Source organism: Urocitellus parryii, chromosome 5, assembly GCF_045843805.1.
Source record: "Urocitellus parryii isolate mUroPar1 chromosome 5, mUroPar1.hap1, whole genome shotgun sequence".
Lineage (NCBI taxonomy): Eukaryota > Metazoa > Chordata > Mammalia > Rodentia > Sciuridae > Urocitellus > Urocitellus parryii.
In genome coordinates, this window is record NC_135535.1 from 147,554,509 (window position 1) to 147,575,189 (window position 20,681).

Genomic DNA, 20,681 nt, shown 5'->3' on the forward strand with positions numbered 1-20,681 from the left:
CATGAACTTTTTGTGGGGGTGATTTTTTTTTTAATATTTACTTTTTAGTTGTAGTTGTAGTAATAAAATAAAATACCTTTTATTTTATTTACTTATTTTCATACGGTGCTGAGGATCGAACCCAAGGGCCTCACACATGCTAGGCAAGCGCTCTACTGCTGATCTACAACCCCGGCTCTGTGGGGGTGATTTTTAAAATAAATTTATCTATATTCCAAGAAAACTGGGAAAATAAATGTAATAAAATTATACTTTCTCCCAGCACATACATTTTCATCTTTTGATAAATATCCCTAGATTTTTAAGTGTCTATTTAAAGAATACTTGTTACAATCATATTGCACTTGTCATTTTATGAGGCTTACATAATATTATGTATTACTTTCTTTTTAATGAATAGTAAATCAGTCTTCTTTATTACTCCAGACTTTTATAAATCATCCAAATAGTTTCTTCCAATGACCTTAAATTGTTTGAATAAGTGCCTGTATTTAAATTTTTATAATCATTATATTGCCTTTTTCATGTTTTTGCCATTGTATGTATCAGTAAGAGGAACATGCTTGTGTCAATAGTTTTTCCTTTTTATTTCACCATTTGGTAATATTATATTCTTAGAACCTAGACTCCTAGAAATAGAATTATTGGGTCAACTACATGGAAAATTATTTATTCTTTATATAGACCAAATTGGTCTACAAAATGATTGCATGCATTTACACTTCTGTCATTGTGCAAGCTCTACTCATTGCTGATACTTATGATACTGGTGAGTTTCAGGATTATTGTGATTATGTAAATTATAAAACCTTTACCTGGGGTTAAAATCTTTTAATTCCCTTGAAGAACCCACCATTTATTAAAGGATGGATTGAAGTATTGCATTTGACGTGCTGATGATCAAGAATGTATTTCCAGATATTTCTGAGGTTAAAATAAACAGCTTAAGCAAAATCAGGTCTTCTAGAGAATTTGTACACTGTGTCTTTAAGGATAGGTGCTCCAGACATGAGCATGCAGAACTTGATAGAGCATTGTCAACTATCAGGAAAAGAGACTTTAAGGTTTTAGAAAGGCTTGAATATTTGAGACGTGGATAGTCTAGACCTAAGATATTTAAGTTTCTTAAATTTAAGGAAAATGAGTAAGAACTTTCCAATGTAAACAAGAGTCCAAAATGCAGCAGATAGAACTGTTTAAGAAAATGAATACATACAGACCCACTGTGCTATTATAGCAGATCCATTTTAATTGAGTTAGAATTTGACTCCTTAACCAAAGTTACAATTCTGGGGAAAAGACTAAAGCTATAGTTTAGAATATGACCACTGTGTTTGTGTCATAAATATGCGCACATATGTCTGAAAGGAAATCAAGGTAATAATATCTTACAACTTTTATCCTAGGCCAGGGACTATCCCTTAAAATTACTCTCCAAGCATTGTTTGAGATGAAAACCACATTTAAAGGTGGTTTCTGCCTACTGATGAAAAATTTCGTGTTAACACACCAAGGACTTTAAATGGACTAAATTGTAATCAGATGTTAGATTTAGATCAGGTTTAACAAAAACAAATGATTCTTTTCGGAGATGAAAATTGATGGCTTAGTCCTTAATGTGTCCATCTTTTTTTTCAAACTAAACATCTCAAGAGGAGGGGATCTGCATAATTTCCTAAGAGTGGGCTTGTGATTTATCAGCAGCATACTGCTGAGTTTAAGAAATAAGAGCTCCCCTGAATGTTTTCCTAGGCCTTCTGAATGAGGATGCTTTGATTCATAGTAATCTGATTATGCAAAGCCACATTCTTCAAAAGGTTGAAGCAGGACCTGTTGAGATTGTAGGCTGATCCCCCCTGATTATTCTTGCTACCTCTGCGTATCCACATGCATTCTTTGGATCACAGATGGGGTCTTGAGTGGAGAAGAAAGTCCTCCAGTTCCCTTGGACATCTGCTGGTTCCCTGAGTACTTCAGACCTGAGGCAATCTTGGCTCCAGAGACATTGAGAAGAGCAGATTTAGAAAGGGGTGGGAGCAGTTTTAATGTTAAAACTTAAGGGCTGGTGCGGGGGGGGGGGGGGGGGGGGGGGCTGAGGTTGTGGCTCAGCGATAGAGCGCTTGCCTCCCATGTGTGAGACCTTGGGTTTGATCCTCAGCACCACATAAAAATAAATAAGTGAAATAAAGGTATTGTGTCCAACTACAGCTAAAAAATAAATATTAAAAAAACTTAAGGGATGGTTTCTTAAAGGAAAAGCAGCTCCTCTAGATTTTAATAATGAGGCTAAGCACTAGGGCACAGGTGTGGCCTCTCTGCCTACAAATGATGAATGTTGTCAGGTATGAACTCCTTTCCTTCCTCAAAGTACCTGTATTTCTCCACAGTCCTGGGGTGATGATAAAGTGTGGGGTAGATGGCACTAGTGTTTGGTTAGGGTTATAGAAAACCAGCTTGACTGAAAGTTCAGAAATGAAAAGCAATCGAGTGCCCCCTGTGAATCCATTGATGTCACAGTACTGGAGTTTTAACTATCTATAAGAATTTCTTGGCATGCTTATAAAACACAGATTCCTGGCTCCTACAAAGATGGATTCAGTGGAATCTGTGGAATATTGTTTTTTTCTTTTTCTTTTTTCCCATAGGCACCTCCTCCCCTAATGTATTCAAGGTACTATAACTGCTCTTCACTGGAGTGGTATTTTAGTTGAAGTATTTGACAAGCAGCCCTACCTCATTTGAGCCAGTTGGATTGTTCCATGACAAAAGATAAACTTTCTGATAGAATTTAACTTATGGTCAACCTAAGAGTATGAAAAAAATCATGCCGATTCGTCATCCTTTTGGTAGTTCACAGGTTACTTTTGTGAGAAAAGAGATAGTATATAGATTGTAGAGTGACAGAGGCAGAATACTCCTTGTGGTAGATATCCTTGATCTTCCATAATAGTTATTAGGAGTGGGAGATCGGTAACATTCTGTTGATACACTTTCTAAAGTAATAAAGGACATCAAAACAAAAGTTGATAAGTAGGCACTCACTTATTAGTCATGTAATAAGTAATTTAGTACCTTAATAGGTAAGTAGTGCATAATAAGTAACCACTTAATATTGGTGATATTTAGTATTATTAAGTAAACCTGTAGAGAGCTTTTCATAATGATCTTCAAATAAGTTCAGATGTGTATTTCTGTTGTTTTTGAATGCTGTAGGGTTGGTTGTTTGCCCATTGTCTTTCCATGTTTGAACTTTCTCCTGCTTTCTGACTTGATTCTGCACTGCCAAAAAGACTTCAGAGCAATAAGGATCTTCAATTGTGTTAATGCTACTTGATACCACTGTCATACTCTGATATTCCTAGAGTGGTCTCTAGTGCTACTGGGAGAGGTGGGCAGTGGAACTCCTGGGACTTGTTACCATTGGCTTGAGGGCTGCAGTGATAAACCAGCATTTTCTCTGTTGTTGTTTCATTGTCTGATATTTAGATCACTCATCTTCAACCAAAAATTTATATATATATATATATATATATATATATATATATAAATTTGTTTCTTGAGATAAGATCTCAGTATATTGCCCAGGCTGGTCTTGAATTCCTGAGCTCAAATTATCTTCCTGCCTCAGCCTCCTGAGTCCTAGGACTACAGGAGTGTCACCACACTAGCCTAGTAGTTTAAAATGAAGGATAAATATAAATAATAAAAGGTTAAAAATAAAGTGAAAGCATAATTTTAATCTTTACAAATTGTGAGCAAATGTTAGTTTCGCCTTGTACTTATAAAATGTAGTCATAATGGTGTTTTTGTTTTGGGGCTGTTATAATGGAATACCATCAATTGGGTAGTTTGTAAACAACAGATATTTGTTTCTCTCACTTCTGGAGACTGGAAAATAGAAACTAAAGGCACTAGGAGATTTGGTGTCTGGTGAGGCCCTATTTTCTAGTTCATAAGTGGTGCTTTTAAGCTGGGTCCTTAAATGGTGTAAGGGTTGAGGAATCTGTCTAGGTTCTCTTTTATCAGATCATTAATCCTGTCCATGAAGACTCCACCCTCATCACCTAATCACCTCTCAAAGGACCCTTGTCCTAATACTATCACCTTGGGGGTCAGGATTTCAACATACAAATTTGGGTGGGGGTGGAGGAGGATTTAGACCATTTGCCATGTTTTTAGGCCAGATTATCATACTTGCCTTTTTGTATTTTACATTGTGTGAATACGAAGCTAAAATAGGATAACATATAAAAATTTTCATCAAATAACACATACACGAAGTTTAAACATAAAATAGTATAAAAACACTTACAAGGAAATCACTATACTCTTCTCTATAAAATCATGCTTTATTTCTTAGATGTAGCCATTTTTATTTGTTATTTCTTCTCATATTGTTTCTCCATAAAATGTTTATTGCTTTTTCCCAACTCTTTATCGTCAGGCATTTTCTATTGTACTCATGTTTTCCACTTTTTTCTTCCCTTCTCTTCCCCAAAATTTAAGCACAAATTTGGTCAAATCAATATTCAGTATTTATATTATCTGTGCTGTTATTTTCCCCTGAAAATACAAATATTTCATTTCCTTTCTTGTTAGAAATTTGTTTTTCCTGGAGTTGATAATTGCTTTATTATTTTAATTTGGCTTAAATATTTTATATGCCCATCACAAATTCTTTCCACATCCCCTAGTCATCTCAATATAATTTTCATATGGCCAAGATGTCAGAAATTTATCACTCACTTCCAGACAACTTGAAGCCTGTTGTCCAGCTCCATCCCTTCCCATTTGCCTTCTGGGCTGGTACATAGCAGTCATCTTGAGACTTTGCTTTCATTCTGGGACCCTTCCTCACCTCATTTTCTGTATTTAATTCCCATTTTCCTATGTTAAGAAAAGTCTCTCACTTTCTTGTCCTATTTCTTCACTTTGGAGCATAGCCTCTACTAATGCAAAATACTAGGGAAGTTTTATTTATTTTTTTGGTTTTCTATTAGTGCTACTTGCATCAAACACACCCTGTCTTTTCTTATTTTCACCTTTTCTCCCTGGTTTTCTTTCTTCCTCCTCCTTCTCTTCTTTCTCTTTCCCTCTTCCTTAATCTCTTCCTCATCCCCCACTACCTGTCATTTGATTTTACTTTTGTTACTATTTTAGAGCGAGGTAGTAAAACCCATAGCACTTGTGCCTTCAGGGAACCAGAAGGTACAGGATGGCAGACATGAAATGAGTCCTCCAGGGACTTTGGTGTGATTTTGTTGACTTGTCCTTACCAGCAAAGGGATGGCCTTATATGATGATGGATTTCAAGGTAGATCACTGCTCTGTGACTTTCTTTTGATAGATTGGTGGAACATTACATCAACTCTGGGCCTGAGCTGGTTTACATTAGAGCTAGACACATGGAGAACCCAGGAGCAAATTTTTATCCTAAGTAGGAATAGGTGTCCTAGTTTTAATGATAGTACACGATCTTTTACTCAGTCAGGGTCACTGACAGTGAAAGAATGGAAAAGTAGCATAGATATGTACCACTGAGAAGATCTTTCACTAAAGAAAAGGCATTCCTAACAGAAGCCCTCTACCAGCACTGCTAGTATTATACTCCAGCTCAATTCTCTTATGAGCATTCTGGCCCCTGGATACTAAATGTCTATACCGCTAACCCCCTACCTTAGGTGCCCTGTGATGACTAAACAATAAACAAAACCCATATATTTCCAAACACCCCTCTGAGGAGTGATACTTTCTCTGTTGAAGAACCAGTGTAAGCCAACCTGAATTCGCTCCCACAGTCCCTCCCTGGAGGACTCAGTTTCATCTCTGCCATCCTGTACCTTCTGGTTCCCTTGAGGCACAAGTGCTAATTCAGGTGTTTTGAAGTATTTAGGTGAAAATAAGAAACGACAGGGTGTGTTTGATGGATTAGATCTAGAAAGTCCCTGAGTAGTTCATGCCTTGAAGGCTTGGTTTCCAACACAGCCATGTCTGGAGGCGGGGCTCCTGGGAAGAGAGGGGATCCTGTGGGCTCTGACCCCACAGGGGATAGCTGAATCATTGATGGCTGAAGGAACTACTGGGAGGTGGGGCATAGTTGGAGGAAGCAGATCATGGGGGCGAATCCTTGGGAAGTGTCTCTGTGTGTAATGCTCCAGCTGTGGGGACTGGTCTGTCAAAGTCACAGAGCAGTAATCTACCCTGAAATCCATCAGCATACCAGGCCATTCCATTGCTGGTAAGGACAAGTCAACAAAATCACACCAAAGTCCCTGGAGGACTCATTTCATGTCTGCCATCCTGTACCTTCTGTTTCCCTCAAGGCACAGTGCTATTTCAGGTATTTTGAAGTGTTTAAAAATGAAATCAAAGTTTTGGAGTAAGACATATGTGGGTATCATAGCATTTTCTCCGCTCAGAATTTCCTTTCTCCATGTCCCCACATCTAAAACTGACATTAATAACCAGCTCAAAAGCTCCCTGTATATTCTTTCTTTGAATTTCTACTCCGTAAAATCTGTGACTGTTCCGTAACCCTCAGCCTGTTAGAGTCTTGTCATATTATTTCTCGAGTGTAAGTTCTTAAAGGTCAAGGTTGAGGGTTTCTATTTATTAACTGCTCACAGGGTGCTAATTTGAAGTCTTGAGAGGTGAAAACAGAGCTTTGGGAAGGTAGAGCACTTGCTCAGAGTTCTAGTTAATTGAAAGCCTAGAGATGAACTCAGAATTTTCTGTCTCCACAACTTTTATCTCCTCTCTGTATACCCAAGGTGATAAATAAATTTTGTATGCATCAGTGCATGAATCTTCTAACATAAGAATGGGGAGAATTGGAAAGCACTTGGGCTTTCTGCATATAACCTGAACCTCAAACATGCTGGGAACACATTTGTTTCTGATTTAAAACAAGTTGGCTTGCCCCATTGCCATGTTATTATAAACACAAAAGAAATATAAACTTCATTCCATTAAATAGCCATCCACATAAACTCTTAAATAGTTTCATGGCTTTGGGTTGGGCCAAAGCAGGATATTAAGGAAATGATTATTAATGTTACATATTTTATTCAAACTGGCTGTAATTCTTCAACCTTACCACCCCCCCAAAAAAGTACCAACAAGGCTTTTTCTTCCCTCTAAAAATGTTCCCAAGAGGTTAAGACAGATAGAGCTTTGATTTCTAGCTGCTGACTACTGCTATTTGGAAATATTCTTTGTTTTCAGTCGCTGATAGCCCCTGGCTGTGCTCTCTGCTTGAGTCTTTCAGTCTTCCTTGGATAACAGTGAAGTAAGTTGTTATTCCCTATGGTGGCATGGTACAATGGAAAAATAATGTGAGCCACAAATGTAATTTTAAGTTTTATGGCCACCTTGAGAAGAATGAAAACGAAACAAATGAGATTAGTTTTAATAATATATGTTGGTTTAATTTCATCTATTAAAGTCATATCATTCAAATATAAGTAAAAAAAAAAAGAATGAGATTTTTACTAATTTTGTACCAAGTTTTTAAAACTATAGCATTTCTGAGCTTGCAGACTAGCTCTGTTCCAAGTGCTCACTAGCTGCATATGGCTGGTGGCTGTCAGATGGCATAGCTCAATTGGAAGGTCAGTGTAAGCTCACCATGTTGTATTAGATATTCATAATTATGTTCAACTATATACAGGCCACCAACATCCTTTAGTTTTTGATAAAAGTACAAGAGTGCTGATTTTTATTTTAAACACAAGCTGATATTATGTAAATCCTCAGAGTTGTCAGTGTTATGGCCTTAGGCCAGACTAATTGATGCTTCAGGAATTGTTTGTGTAAGAAGAAAGCAAGACATTTGACAAGACCAAAGTACCTGTTCATCAGTCAGACTGAAGTTCCATTGATGTAACTTGGCCTCTGCAGTCCACAAGGAAGTCTTCATTGTCAGGCCAATAAATTTGAAGTCTGCATAATCTTCTCAGGACTAGATAGATGAGTTCAGAAAAAGTTGCCTGAGAGTTTTCAGTTAATTTAGATGTTCTCAGATTTTTGTGAATATCTGTTTTCCTACATATGACAGCAACAGATGGTTTCTGAAACTAAAATCCCATAGATTCCAGAGAACTCTGGCCCTCACTTGCTTCTGCTGTGCCCCGAGCTAGGCAGGGCCATCACTGTCTTAGTCCCCAGCATTGGAATGTTGCCTAGAGAGATTTGACACATGAAAAAAAATAACAACAACAAAAAAATCCCCTGCAATCTGCATTTTGAGAAATACAGTCTGCAAAGCCTTAACAAAAGCAGCAGTGGTCCCTGGTGTTAGATCAGGACTCGTGACTATACTCCTGCCACAACTTTATAGTTTTTAATTAGTTTTATTAAATATTTGGTGAGAAATGCAATTTAAAAAATGGCCTTAAAGGATTTCTTAGATTATTGGTGTAGTTCAGCTGATGGCTCATGTTCTTAGCTCAAGTTGCCCTGGATAATTCATCTCTTTTCCTTCATTCTCTTAGTCGTAGAGCCCTTTTAGAAAGTAGTAAATTCATAAGATGTTATGAGTTTTATTCTATGTTTCCTTAGATGTCGTAGTAAAAGTGCCCTTTACTTTTTTTTTTTTTTAAGCAGTCTCTAATTGGAAATGTATACATACACATTTTTCTCTTTTTGAGTGAAGTATTTTGGAAAGTGCCTATTTCTGTCTTTTGAGTTTGGTTGTGACATGGAGGCTTCCCAAATATTATTTAGTGTTTTCAGCTGTGAGTTTCTTACTATAGGCATTATTTTTTCTTATTTTTTCTTTTTTTGTTGAGAGCTGTACAGTGTTTCAATCTGAAAGTGATAGGTTAATCAAAGCCTCTGATCTATACCTGGTACGATGCTATTGACTGTTTCCCATCTCTGATATTGTATTATTTGCTGTCTCCTTAGTTGGCTTTTATCTATATTAGACTATTTTACTTTTATGTGATAGCCTTATGCACTGTGAGCAGAAAATGATGCTCTGACAAACCAGTGATGGTAATACCTTGGCTCATTCTTAAACAGGAAGGAGAATTTTAAAATTACTTTTATCTGATTTTTCCAATTAAAAAAGCAATAGAAGCTATTAAAGGTCTTCTGAAAAACATAAAGGAGAAAGTTATAAGTTACCTGGTAATTCAGATAACAACTGTACACATTTTGGTGTTTATCCTGTCTTTTTTTCCCCCTTAATATACATTGTGTGTGTGTGTGTGTGTGTGTGTGTGTGTGTAAACATGCAACATGTATACAAATACACATGTATATATTTGTATATGCACATGTACAGACTTTTATACAGAATTAACATCATTATGTAATTATGTTATACTAAAAAAATCTCAATTTAGTATTGCATTTTTAGAGCATTTTTTAAAGTTGTAGATGGACACAATACCCTTATTTTATTTTTATGTGGTGCTGAGGATCAAACCAGTGCCTCACATGTGCTAGGCAAGCACTCTACCACTGAGCTCCAACCCCAGCCATAGTATTTCTTTTTTGACCTTTGAAATTTGACTGCAGAAGTAAAATGTTTAAGAAAAAAAATCTAAAGAACAAAAGCATTCTTAATCCAGCCACTGTAAGATAAATTTCATATTTATTTTTGTTTATTTCTTTTTGACTTTTCTCAGCAGGCCTACATAATTTCTTTATCCAGGGAGTATGGATTTGATTTGTTCATAGTGGGCTCTGAGAATTAGGTAGGGAGTTTTGGAGAAAGACGGTGTCTGAAAATCTCCCCACTTATTGAGATATACAACATTCAGATGATGCTTTTCGCACTGAATTTTAAATTTAAACTTTGAGAAGTGGAAGAAACTTTAAAAACAGACTTAGTGTCTATTCTTTTCTCAGTCAATTCTTGGAACTTTGCATGCCAAGTGATAGATGTAATTCGTGGACGTCAAAGTTTCTCTGGAAGTGTACAGAAACTATATCTGCTACATCTTTTACTGATTGCTGTTTGAGTAGAGTTGGCCCAACTATCAGGGAAGTTTTCTAGAAGCAGTTAATACGTACAATAAAACATATGGTATAGCTCTTTTAGCGTATGGATTAAATTGACACAATAAGTGAAGGTTTTACATCTTGAATAAAATATTTTACAGGAGAATCAGGCTACCTGAGTGGCTACATTTATCTGTCAGGTGACTTAGGGATATAGCAACTTCCTTCTTAGTTGCAAATGTGCTATGGCTGACCTGTATTAAAAACAGAGAAGAATGCCCTGAGTCTTTTCAGATTTGGAGAATTATCTACCGATTATTATTTATACAATTTGAACTTGTGTATTTCTTACTAAAATTCCACAAGGAGAAAGAGTCCCGTTGTTTGTCAAGGTAACATTTAAATTTATTCCACACTGTGTTTTAAATATGAAGTACATACTCATGTTTTTAGATTTAGGTCTATAAAACATCAATTGTTGTAACAAAAGATTTTCAAGGGGTTGCGGTTGTGGCTCAGTGGTAGAGTGCTTCCCTAGTATGTGTGAGGTACTGGGTTTGATCCTTTGCATCACTTAAAAATAAATAAACAAATAAAGGTATTGTGTCCATCTACAACTAAAAAAAATTTTTTTAAAAGAAAAGTATTTCAAAATGAAAAGGATACTTAAGTTTCCATATGCCCTGGGAAGAATTTAAAATGTAGCTTCCCCCCCACACCCCTTTAATTCAGTAATTAACTAAACATGCCCCGTACTTTGGGGGGACTATAATAGCTTACACCTGTTTCAACTTGTGCTGTTTTTGCTGGCAGGGGCTTTTGCCATCCCATATTTCTTGTGAAGCAGAAATATGAAATAAAATATGGAAAAGCACTAGAAATTATAATAAACATAAAAATGAATTGTTCAGCTTCAAATGTGAAAGGCCTTCACCTGCACATTTAGCCAGCCATGTTTCAGTAGTATTGAAGTAATTTAATCCTGGTGCTCTGTGTCATAAAAATAAAGACAATTGCTTGTATTGGCAGGAACCATCCCAGGTTTTTAAAATTCAAGTGGGTAAACTTTGGAACATCAGACAGAAGTTGTATTGTAAAGACGGTTTAAAAAACCTGCAACATCATCGTGTGTGTTCATGTTATTGTGGGATGAAAGAGATGAGAGACTATTTGCTTAAAAGATTGCCAAAAGACCAGTAGAACTGTTTTACTACAGACTATAATCAGACTTCAAATGTCAAGGAATACCATGCCTTGAAGTATAGGTTGGCATATTTCACAGGCAACATTTTGCCATCCAAATGTAATGAAAAGGAAGTGATTTGAATCAAAATATTATCATCCCTCATATTTCTTTTCTTGTAACTGAAGTCTCCAGTGGTCTCCCTAGAATACCCTTTATTCTGCAGGTCTAACAGTAGCTGTCCAGTTCTACCACTGGGTTGAGAGTAAAATGAGTGGTTTTTTAGGGCATTGTCCAGAATAAGAATAGCAAAATTAAATTCATGATAAATTTAACTTGGATGAAGTTGTTACTGTGAAAAGCTCATTTTGGCTGTCTCTCTCTAGTTGAGTAGCTTTGACTATTATATGGGTAAGGGTTGTAAGTTGAAAGAGTGTAGGGACTTGGCTCTCTCTCTTGGTTGGTACAGGACCCAAATGTTTGTGTAATAAAAGAGTGAATTGCTTTCTTTCTTTTTTTTTCCTTGATCTGTAAAATTAACCTTTTTAATGTCTAGAATTTATACTGAGAAAAATATTTGCAATGCCTTAGTCCCCCAATCCCTCACTTTCATTTCTTGTAGGAATTTTTATTTTTGTACTGAAGGATTTAGAGTATGTTTGAGAATAAGAATGAGACCCTCAGCTTTGGACACAGAAGGATCCCTGTTTGATTATGTTTGATTGTTCCTTACCATCAATAGAAGTTCTTCAGGAGACCTACTGACCTGGCAATAAAATAAGGATGCTTTCTAGGAAGTGCCAGTGACTGGGACTAACCATAGTTAGCATATGAAACAATGATCTAACCAAGAGTCCAACTCCTTGTCTTCTACTGGGACCCTTAGGAGCCCAGGAAATATGCACATCCAAATTTAAGAAAAATCAGGTTCAGATCTGGAGTTACTTACACAGTAGACTTCTCGTATCTGCAGTTTCACTTAACTGTGAACAGTGGTGGGATGAAGATATTAAATGGGAAGTTCCAGAAATATATAATCTTAAATTTTAAATTACGTGCCTTTCTGAGTGATGTGATGTGATGAGGTCTAGCTGTGTCCTGCCTGGGGTATGAGTCTTCCGTTTGTCCAGATTATATACATTGTATGCCCTACCCACCTAGTACCTACTAGTACCTACTACTCACTTAGTAGCCATTTCAGTCTTCAGATCAACTGTCACAGTTTTCACAGTGCTACACTGTGTCCAAGCAACTCTCCTGTAGTAACCTAACACTACATCTGTGTCATTTCTTACTTCATGTCATCAACTAGGCATTGTATCATCTGATAACATCACAGGAAGAAAGATAAGTGCAGTATAGTAAGATATTTTGAGAGAGAGACAGAACATGTTCACTACAACAACACTGTAATTCATTGCAGTATTGTTATAATTCTTTTTTTTTTTAAAGAGAGAGTGAGAGGGACAGAGAGAGAGAGAGAGAGAGAGAGAGAGAGAGAGAGAATTTTAACATTTATTCATTTTTTCTTGGTTCTCGGCGGACACAACATCTTTGTTGGTATGTGGTGCTGAGGATCGAACCCGGGCCGCGCGCATGCCAGGCGAGCGCGCTACCGCTTGAGCCACATCCCCAGCCCTGTTATAATTCTTTTTAAAATCAGTTTTTATTGTTAATCTTTCACTGTGCCTAATTTATAAGTTAAACTTTATCATAGATATGTATGTAAAAGAAGAAAGCATACATAAGATTTGGTAGTATCTGTAGTTTCAGGCATCCACTGGGCATCGTGAAGTGTATCCCCTGTGATAAGGGGGTTCTACTGTACATTAACCCTTGGAATAAAAAATCTCAAATTTTTGTTGCCAATGAGTATGCTGTTTCTGGCTTTCTGCCCTTCCATTCCTTTACAAATCAAAAGCTTGCTAGAGGTGTGGGTTTCTGGTTAAACGTTGAGTGTTTTTATTTTTTTCTTGGAACATAGTTAATTATAGTTTGGGTCTAACTAAAGAAAATTGCCCCTTTTTATTCATCCAGGGATTGAAGGGCCATTCTGTGAAGTATCTCTGGTGTTTTGATGGACATGGAATGAAGGAGATGTTTGTTGTGTGGTACTGGGGAGTGAGCCCAGGATTTCATGTGTACTAGGCAGGTGCTCTGCACTGAGCTACAGCCCCAGCCCTTGAGGAGCCCTTTGAGGTTGTGAAGTATAATGAGTTTGTCACGAGCAAAATAAGTGTCCTAAAGGAGATTTCTGTAATGGAAGGTAATTGTATTTTGAAATCTAAACTAATGAATTCTAAGTTGAGAAGGAGTTCCTGTGATAAAGGGAGTAATTATTTACTTTGCAGATAGACCTTGTAGAATATCTTTAATTGTGAAAATTTCAAAGATGAGGTTCCTTGAAGTCACTAGATATATATTTTTGCTAAATCTTCATGACTTTGCTACTTTCACTGCCAAGTCACTGTAGGTATATTCAATACAGTCCTTTTTAAGCTATTTTTAACCTTAGAACAACCCAAGAGCTAGCTGAGCTGAAGGGCCCCTTGGCACTTGTTATGAGGTTTGGGTTATTATTCGGTTTGGGTATGGAGTTTTTATCTTGCCTTGGTGGCCCCCTTCTGCTAGTGTTGGTACATTTGCCAGTTTGTTTAGTAGTTTAATGTCTTATGTGTTTTTTAAAGCTTTAATATTGATACATTGCCAAGTTTTAGTGAAAACCATAGTTTGTTGAGTAAACTTCAAAGGATTTTATTTGTGGAAATGTATGATTCAACTGGTCCATAATCAACGTCTGTGCTCAGTTCATTGTTGATTGTGTGGAATTTGTGCAAAAAGAAAAGGTTAAAAAGATATTATAGAAGGTGTCTTATATTTAACTGTGAAATTTGAGTGGGTGAAAAAAGAATTTAAATTTTAATACTTGTTATTTCTTTGAGGGCAGAGAGAATTTCTTTGGGTTTTGAGTTCTTTACCTAGCATATCAGATTTATAGTAGGTACTTGTCAAAATGTGCCAAGTGGCAGGTATGATACTTAAGTGATTGATCTTCCACACTTCTTGGGTCTTTAATCATTTTAACATGGGACGTGAGCACACACAAGTGCACACTTACCCTTCCCTGCTGCGTTATTGCCAGCAGGCCTCTGGTTTACCATGGTCTTCTAGACTTTGATTGCCAGAAGTTCTTGTCCAAGGTCCTTTCTTATCTTTGCCAGGAGCTGGCTCCTCCATTTAACTCCAGTTCCACTTTACACCTGAATCAGAGTTCTGTTTGGGTTTTGCCCCTGGGTCCAGGCAGTCTGAGGCAGTTACAAGCAAGATGGTGTTGGCTCTTTGTTTCTTCTCTCCTCTTAGATTCCCCACCCTCACCAAAGGTGAATGAAACATATCCAGAGTCACAGATTTTTTTTCTTCTTTTTGACATTAGGCAGAGCACTGGGTTTGTCCTGAATTTATAGGTTACCATTTAGATATAAAAATGTTGTTCAAATGTAGTAACCTTTTTATTAATCTCATAGGAAGTTGGTTGTTGGCTGTGATCTTCAGTATCATTACTACCTCATTCTCACATTGTGTTGTTGCTCACTTTGTATATGTGAATGAAGGAATGAATTAAAGTAGTACAGAATGGCAGTGAAATCCAAGCAAGGTATATAGTCATTGTGAAGCATAAAACTGAAAGGGCTCTGCAGTAGGCCACATTGGGTGAGCCACCTGTTGGCAAAGCAGCCTTCCACCTGTTATCCATTACAGATAGGAAGTGCTTGGAGCACTGGAGCTGATGACTTCCTTCATTGTGTTTGTTCAAATATTCCTTCTCAATGAAAGGATGAGATCACTTTCCTCTCTGTGGAAATAGAGACTTGGGAGTTTTTGAATTTTTATGTAACCTAAAGCTGTGCAATTGATTGGAATTTGTGTTTTATTGTTTATCAACTTTGCATCCTGATGAGGCACGGTGCTTTGGGAGAGCAGGGTGTCCAGTTTACCTTCGTCCTCTCCTACCTGATACCCAAGAGTTTTTGAATACATAAATTGAAAAGAGAAAGTATTTTAAATGTATACATTTTTATTTACAGCTGCAGCTGAAGGAAAAGGCAGAAGTGGGGAAGACTTTTTTCAGAAGGTAAGTTGTGTTTTATTCTTACCTTGGGGATAAGTAAGGGGACCTATCCCCATCTCAATAGCTGCTCTGGAGAGCCCTGAGAGATCCCTTTCCCTGTGAAGGAGAATGGGTTTGGATAATTTAGCAGAAAATAGTGCAAGCAGGGTAAGGGAGGGATGAGGTATGGAACTTGATCATTCTAAGAAGGCTCCTTCTGGGGCAAATCCAGTGAAGGTTTTGTTTGAAAGCAAGAAGTCAGTGAGGCCATCCGGATCAATTTCTCTCACAAAAGTCAGCAGTGTTGTCCTGATTATCTGCTTTTGTTGCTACCTTATTTCCTCCTTCCCTAAACAACATGTTTGATTTGGAATATAGACAGGAATCCCTAGCAGCTTGCCTTATTTCTGGGCGGGAAACTGTAATCAATAAAAGAGACTTGCTCATGACTGGTCACTGTGTCCATTCTGTTCCTGCTGTCTCCTGAAAGTTCAGACCTTCAGTGAAACCAGTTGGGCCAGCCACATGTTGCCAGGGGAAATGAGAGCTGGAGCTGTTTGAAAAACGATGACAAGAAATTATGAAGGGTAGTTGATGTTTCTAGCACCATTTCTCAAAATGAATGTTTTATACAAAGAAACAATGCCTATCCTTTTGAATTCACATTCTTCTTACTTTTGTTCATTTGGGTTTATGATATTTGTATCCTTGTGTTGGGACCCTGAAGGTGTGTCCGTGCAGGTATTCTGCAAGGGATGCAAAGACTGAAGATGAGCCTAAATAGCACTTGAGAATGTCATCAGCCCTTTGCAAAACACCTATGTGGAACCACCATAGGTGCCTGTTTTTACAGATGTCTTCTTTTTCCTGCCTTCTGTGAGGTCTGTTTTATTTTTTTTTTGGGGGGGGAGGTCAACTTCATCATTCATCTACATTTCCTTCCAAGAGTATTAAAAACAAATATTGTCAGAGCTGATGCTTCTATTGTCATTTCTTGGTTTTAAAAGTATTTATTCACTACTTGGTATGTGCTGCACACTGGAGAGACCAAAATGAGCCAAGCTCAGTTCCTGCTCTGATGGAACATGAGGTATCTAATGATATAGACACATAAATAGACAGTAGAATAATCTGTGGCTTTTCAGAGAGGCATCAGCACTTGCCTGGGATTTTAGAAGATTAGCATGTCTTTTTAGAAGAGTAGAAGTTAACCAGGCTAAGGGGTAGGTTTGAGTGGATTGGAAAGGGTATTTTAGGCAAAGGAGCAGAATGTCAGGAGGTTCCGAGGTGGATGAGTTCATGCAGCACTACCCTTCAGACATTTGACTGGCACACTACCTGTGCAGGTTTATGGTGCTAGGTGGGGGAGGGTAGGCTGTGCTGGATGATGAAGTAAGAGCCGTCTTTGAAGGGAAAGATCTTTCCTAACGGGATTTAAATTAAAAAAAAAATAGTAGTGCTGTTGGCCACATAGGATATGCCAGAATATCAGATTCCTACTCCTTCTTTAGGCACACACAGCTGAAGTTCATGTACTGTGCTTGGAACCCCTGGCATGGCATTATCAAACAGTGGTTAGTGTCCACCTTACCTTCAATACCTGGGCCTTTAGCTGGGGCAAGCTTGGCAGCAAAGGTAAGACAAGACAGATGGCAGGAATCATAGATTTGCCTCTGGTTGGTGAATAGACAATACAATATTTTCCCTGGAAAGGGTTTTCTCTTTGTTCTTTTTAAATTCACCAATAGATATAAAAAGTGCACCATTCAGCTTCATGTGCTTCAGACATTTTCAAAGTTGAATCAAAATCTGTTAGATATGGTCATAAAGGACTCTTATTCTTCGAAGATTTTCTAGTATTTATCACCCTTTGTGGAGCCACATAGACATTCCAGCAGTTCAAGTGGAAACACATGTTTGAATCCAGCAACATCATGTGCCTCCCATGAACTACGAGTTGGACACATGGATTCTATTCACGGTCACAGGTTGGTGAGTTCTGTGAATAAACTGGAGTAATTTTTATCTTCTCATTTTCTTCTTTAGTTCAGTGGGAAGTATCTTCTTGATAGACGGGTGTCCATATAACATTTGTGTACTCACCTGGAAAAAAACCTGTAGCTTAATAAAGCTGGAAGCAACTCAGATTCCAGAAGTGTAATCTGATGTTCTGACCAGACAGAGTGGACATCATGGTTCACCTGTGTTCAAGTAGTGGAGAAGAGTTGAGTTGGAACTGTGGCCTCATCACATGGTTTCACATGATAGCATTTTGGGAAACATATAAGATATAGGCCATATTGATGCTCATTAGCATCTTTGAAGAAATATATTTATCCTCCCAGAGTAATGCAAATATAAAGGATCTAAACATTTATTATTGGAATGCTTTTTGCTTTTGACTCTGGGGTGTGTGTAACAAAAATTAAAACCTCTGTGTACCTGGATGTCAAGTTCCGCACCTTAATGATTTTAAAAACTTCTTCAGCTCTGGAAGGGTCCTTACCCTGTTTTATAGTGTCTCTTTCTAAGGTAGAGATTGGAGGATGGTGAGATTCTATATATTATTTTGTTTTTTTTTTTGTATCAAAAAACATGTAAAATCATATCAGCATACTTATACTAATTAAAGTATGCTAAATCCAATTAGAATAATTATTCTCATTTAAGTTTTCAAATAGAAAAAAATTAAATCTCTCACTCAGAATAAACATTTGTATATTTTCATAATTTGAATTTCAGTTTAAAAAATGGTAAGATTTTCAAATATATTATCTTAAATTTAGAGCTATAATATAAGTGATTGTTCAGTTTTCTATTCCTGGAACTTCTTCCAAAAAGTTAAAATTACTGTTTCTTACAGAGATTTATCCCCATTTCTACATACCATTTCCCTGACAAGCTACCCCTGACACTCTATTAGAGTAAAAGGATAATAAATAAGGTGGTATAGACAAGAAACCCAACAACATAATGACCTGAAGAACAGTCTTTTTTTTTTTTTAACTGTCATGTAACATTCTAAGAGGAATTCCATCTTAGTGGTATCTTTGTCCCCTGCTTTCAGTTACAGAGGCCCATGTTCCTTCTGTGATGTGTCAGGACTGTTCCTTATGGCATGGCCTTTATCTCTGTGTCTGATGGGGGTTTACTTCACATCCAGATGTGAGCAGGTGAGAGGAGGAGAGAGCAGAGGGGAGGCACGCCATGGTCCTAAGCCAAGGCTTGGGAATGGCAGGTGTTACTTCCTCTCACATTCTGTTAGAGAAAACTTAGTTAACTAGCTGCAGAAGTGAGAGGGAAGGAGGGCCTGGGGCATCTAGAGAAATGGATTTGATATGCACTGTTCACCAAATGCCAGACTGTTAAGAAAAAAATATGTAGTCACAGTGTAAATGTGTTTGTGTGGTATACTTTGAAACTTTTTGTTTATTAGGGCTACAATGCCACAAACTGTCTTACCCATGGAAATGTATTATTCCATAGTTCTGGAGGCTGTAAGTCCAAGGTCAAGGTGATACTGTATAAAGGCTGTGAAAGAGAATTTGTTCCATGCCTCTCCAGTGATGAGTTGCTGGTAATCTTTGGTGTTTCTTGGCTTACAGAAGCTTCACCCAGATCTCAGCCTTCATCTCATTCTCTCAGTGTGTATATCTGTGTCTAAATTACCTCTGTAAGGATATAGTTCATGTTGGATTAGGAGGTCCACCCTACTTTGCTATAGTCTTATTCTTACTTATTACATCTACCCTGATTCGATTGCCAAGTCAAGTCACATTTTGAGGCCCCAGAGATTAGGACTTTAGCACATGAATTTTTTTTTCAGTTATAAACACACAGAGATTTTTTATTGCCATTGTTCATCTTTTATGGATATCTCCTGTCTCCCCCTTATGCAGAGTTGTGCGTATTGTAGCACATGAATTTTTGGAGGACAGAATTCAGTCAGTATCTCATTTTAATGGAGGAAATAATTCTGTAGAAAAATTACTATAATTAGAAAAATTTACTAAAACTGTGAATTTTATTTATCACATTTGGATATTCAGTTTAATCTGTAGATTTTAACTCCCTAATCATTTATACTAAATGTTTCTTATTATTACAAGTTCATCCTTTCTTTCCTCCCACCACCTTTGTATTAAACCCAAGGTTGTCTACCTCTAAGCTACATCCCCAGCCCTTTTTATTTTGACACAGGATCTTGTTAAATGGTTGAGCCTGACCTTGAACTTCTGCCTCAGCCTTCTGAGTTGCTGGGATTATAGTTGTGTACCACCATGCCTGGCTTGTTACATGTTATTTCTAAATTGTATAGAATGAATAGATAATAGACACAAGAAAGAGAACTGTTCATGCACTCACAGTCTTTTGTCTTGTACAATAAAGATGTATATTAATGTGATTTAAAAAATATTTCCTGATTGGTTGATGGGATTACAGATTTGCATTGGATACATCCCAAATGTGTGAGGGGGTGGGGGAGGGAAGGGAAGAGTAGGAGACAATTTTATAAAATTCTCCAGTAATTGTACTTTTTATTCTTTGGTTCTGTCTACATAAAGAGGGGATTGGATGCAAGTTTATTAATGCTCTCTCTAGTTCTTTGTCCATGTTTAATGGTAACTTATCTAATTGAGACACATGGAAACCATCTTCCAGGTTTTCTTTGGTTTTTGGGCAGTCATTCATGGCTTACTCACTGTCTGTCCTGTTTCCTTTTTAATCACTTCTTTTTTTTCCCCCTCTTGTGAAAGTGATTATGATGAGATCTTGGAGGGGAAAATGTGTTACAGTATATTAGGTAGGGATGGGCACAGTGATTGTATTACTAGTGTGACTCATCAAAGAAAATGCTTTGGGAATCAGCCAGACTGATGGCTGAAGAAGACAAAATCCAGTCAGCATTGTAATTGGTGAAAGCCAGGTTTTCCTCTGCCCTGGGTCGTTTAGAGTATTTTCCTCCAAAGCACACATCCCCATATTTTATTTTTTTTTAATTCTTTTTTTGATATTGATGAACCTTTATTTTATTCATTTATTTATATGTGGTGCTAAGAATTGAACTCAGTGCCTCACACATGGTATGCAAATGCTCTACCACTAAGCCACAACCCCAGCCCATACATCACAGATTTTAAATGAAGGAATATATTATACTCTTAGAAATATATTGGCGAGGGCTGGGGATGTGGCTCAAGCGGTAGCGCCTGGCATGCGTGCGGCCTGGGTTCGATCCTCAGCACCACATACAAACATGTTGTGTCCACCGAAAATTAAAAAATAAGTATTAAGAAATTCTCTCTCTCTCTCTCTCTCTCTCTCTCTCTCTCTCTGTGTCTCTCTCTCTGTCTCTCTCTCTCTCTCTCTCTCTCTCTCTCTGTCTCTCTCTCTCTCTTTAAAAAAAAAGAAATATATTGGATATTTATTTGAAAAACT

General features: G+C 37.3%; 1 protein-coding gene across 3 annotated transcripts in view; it reads left to right on the plus strand.

The window, feature by feature from the left end:
- Positions 1-20,681, plus strand: part of Bicc1 (BicC family RNA binding protein 1) — a 300,721-nt gene that overhangs the window by 104,696 nt on the left and 175,344 nt on the right. For all 3 annotated transcript variants that reach the window (XM_026409052.2, XM_026409053.2, XM_026409054.2), the window contains exon 2: positions 15,220-15,266. In XM_026409052.2, the coding sequence (XP_026264837.2) occupies positions 15,220-15,266 (47 nt within the window). The remainder of the gene's footprint in view (positions 1-15,219; positions 15,267-20,681) is intronic.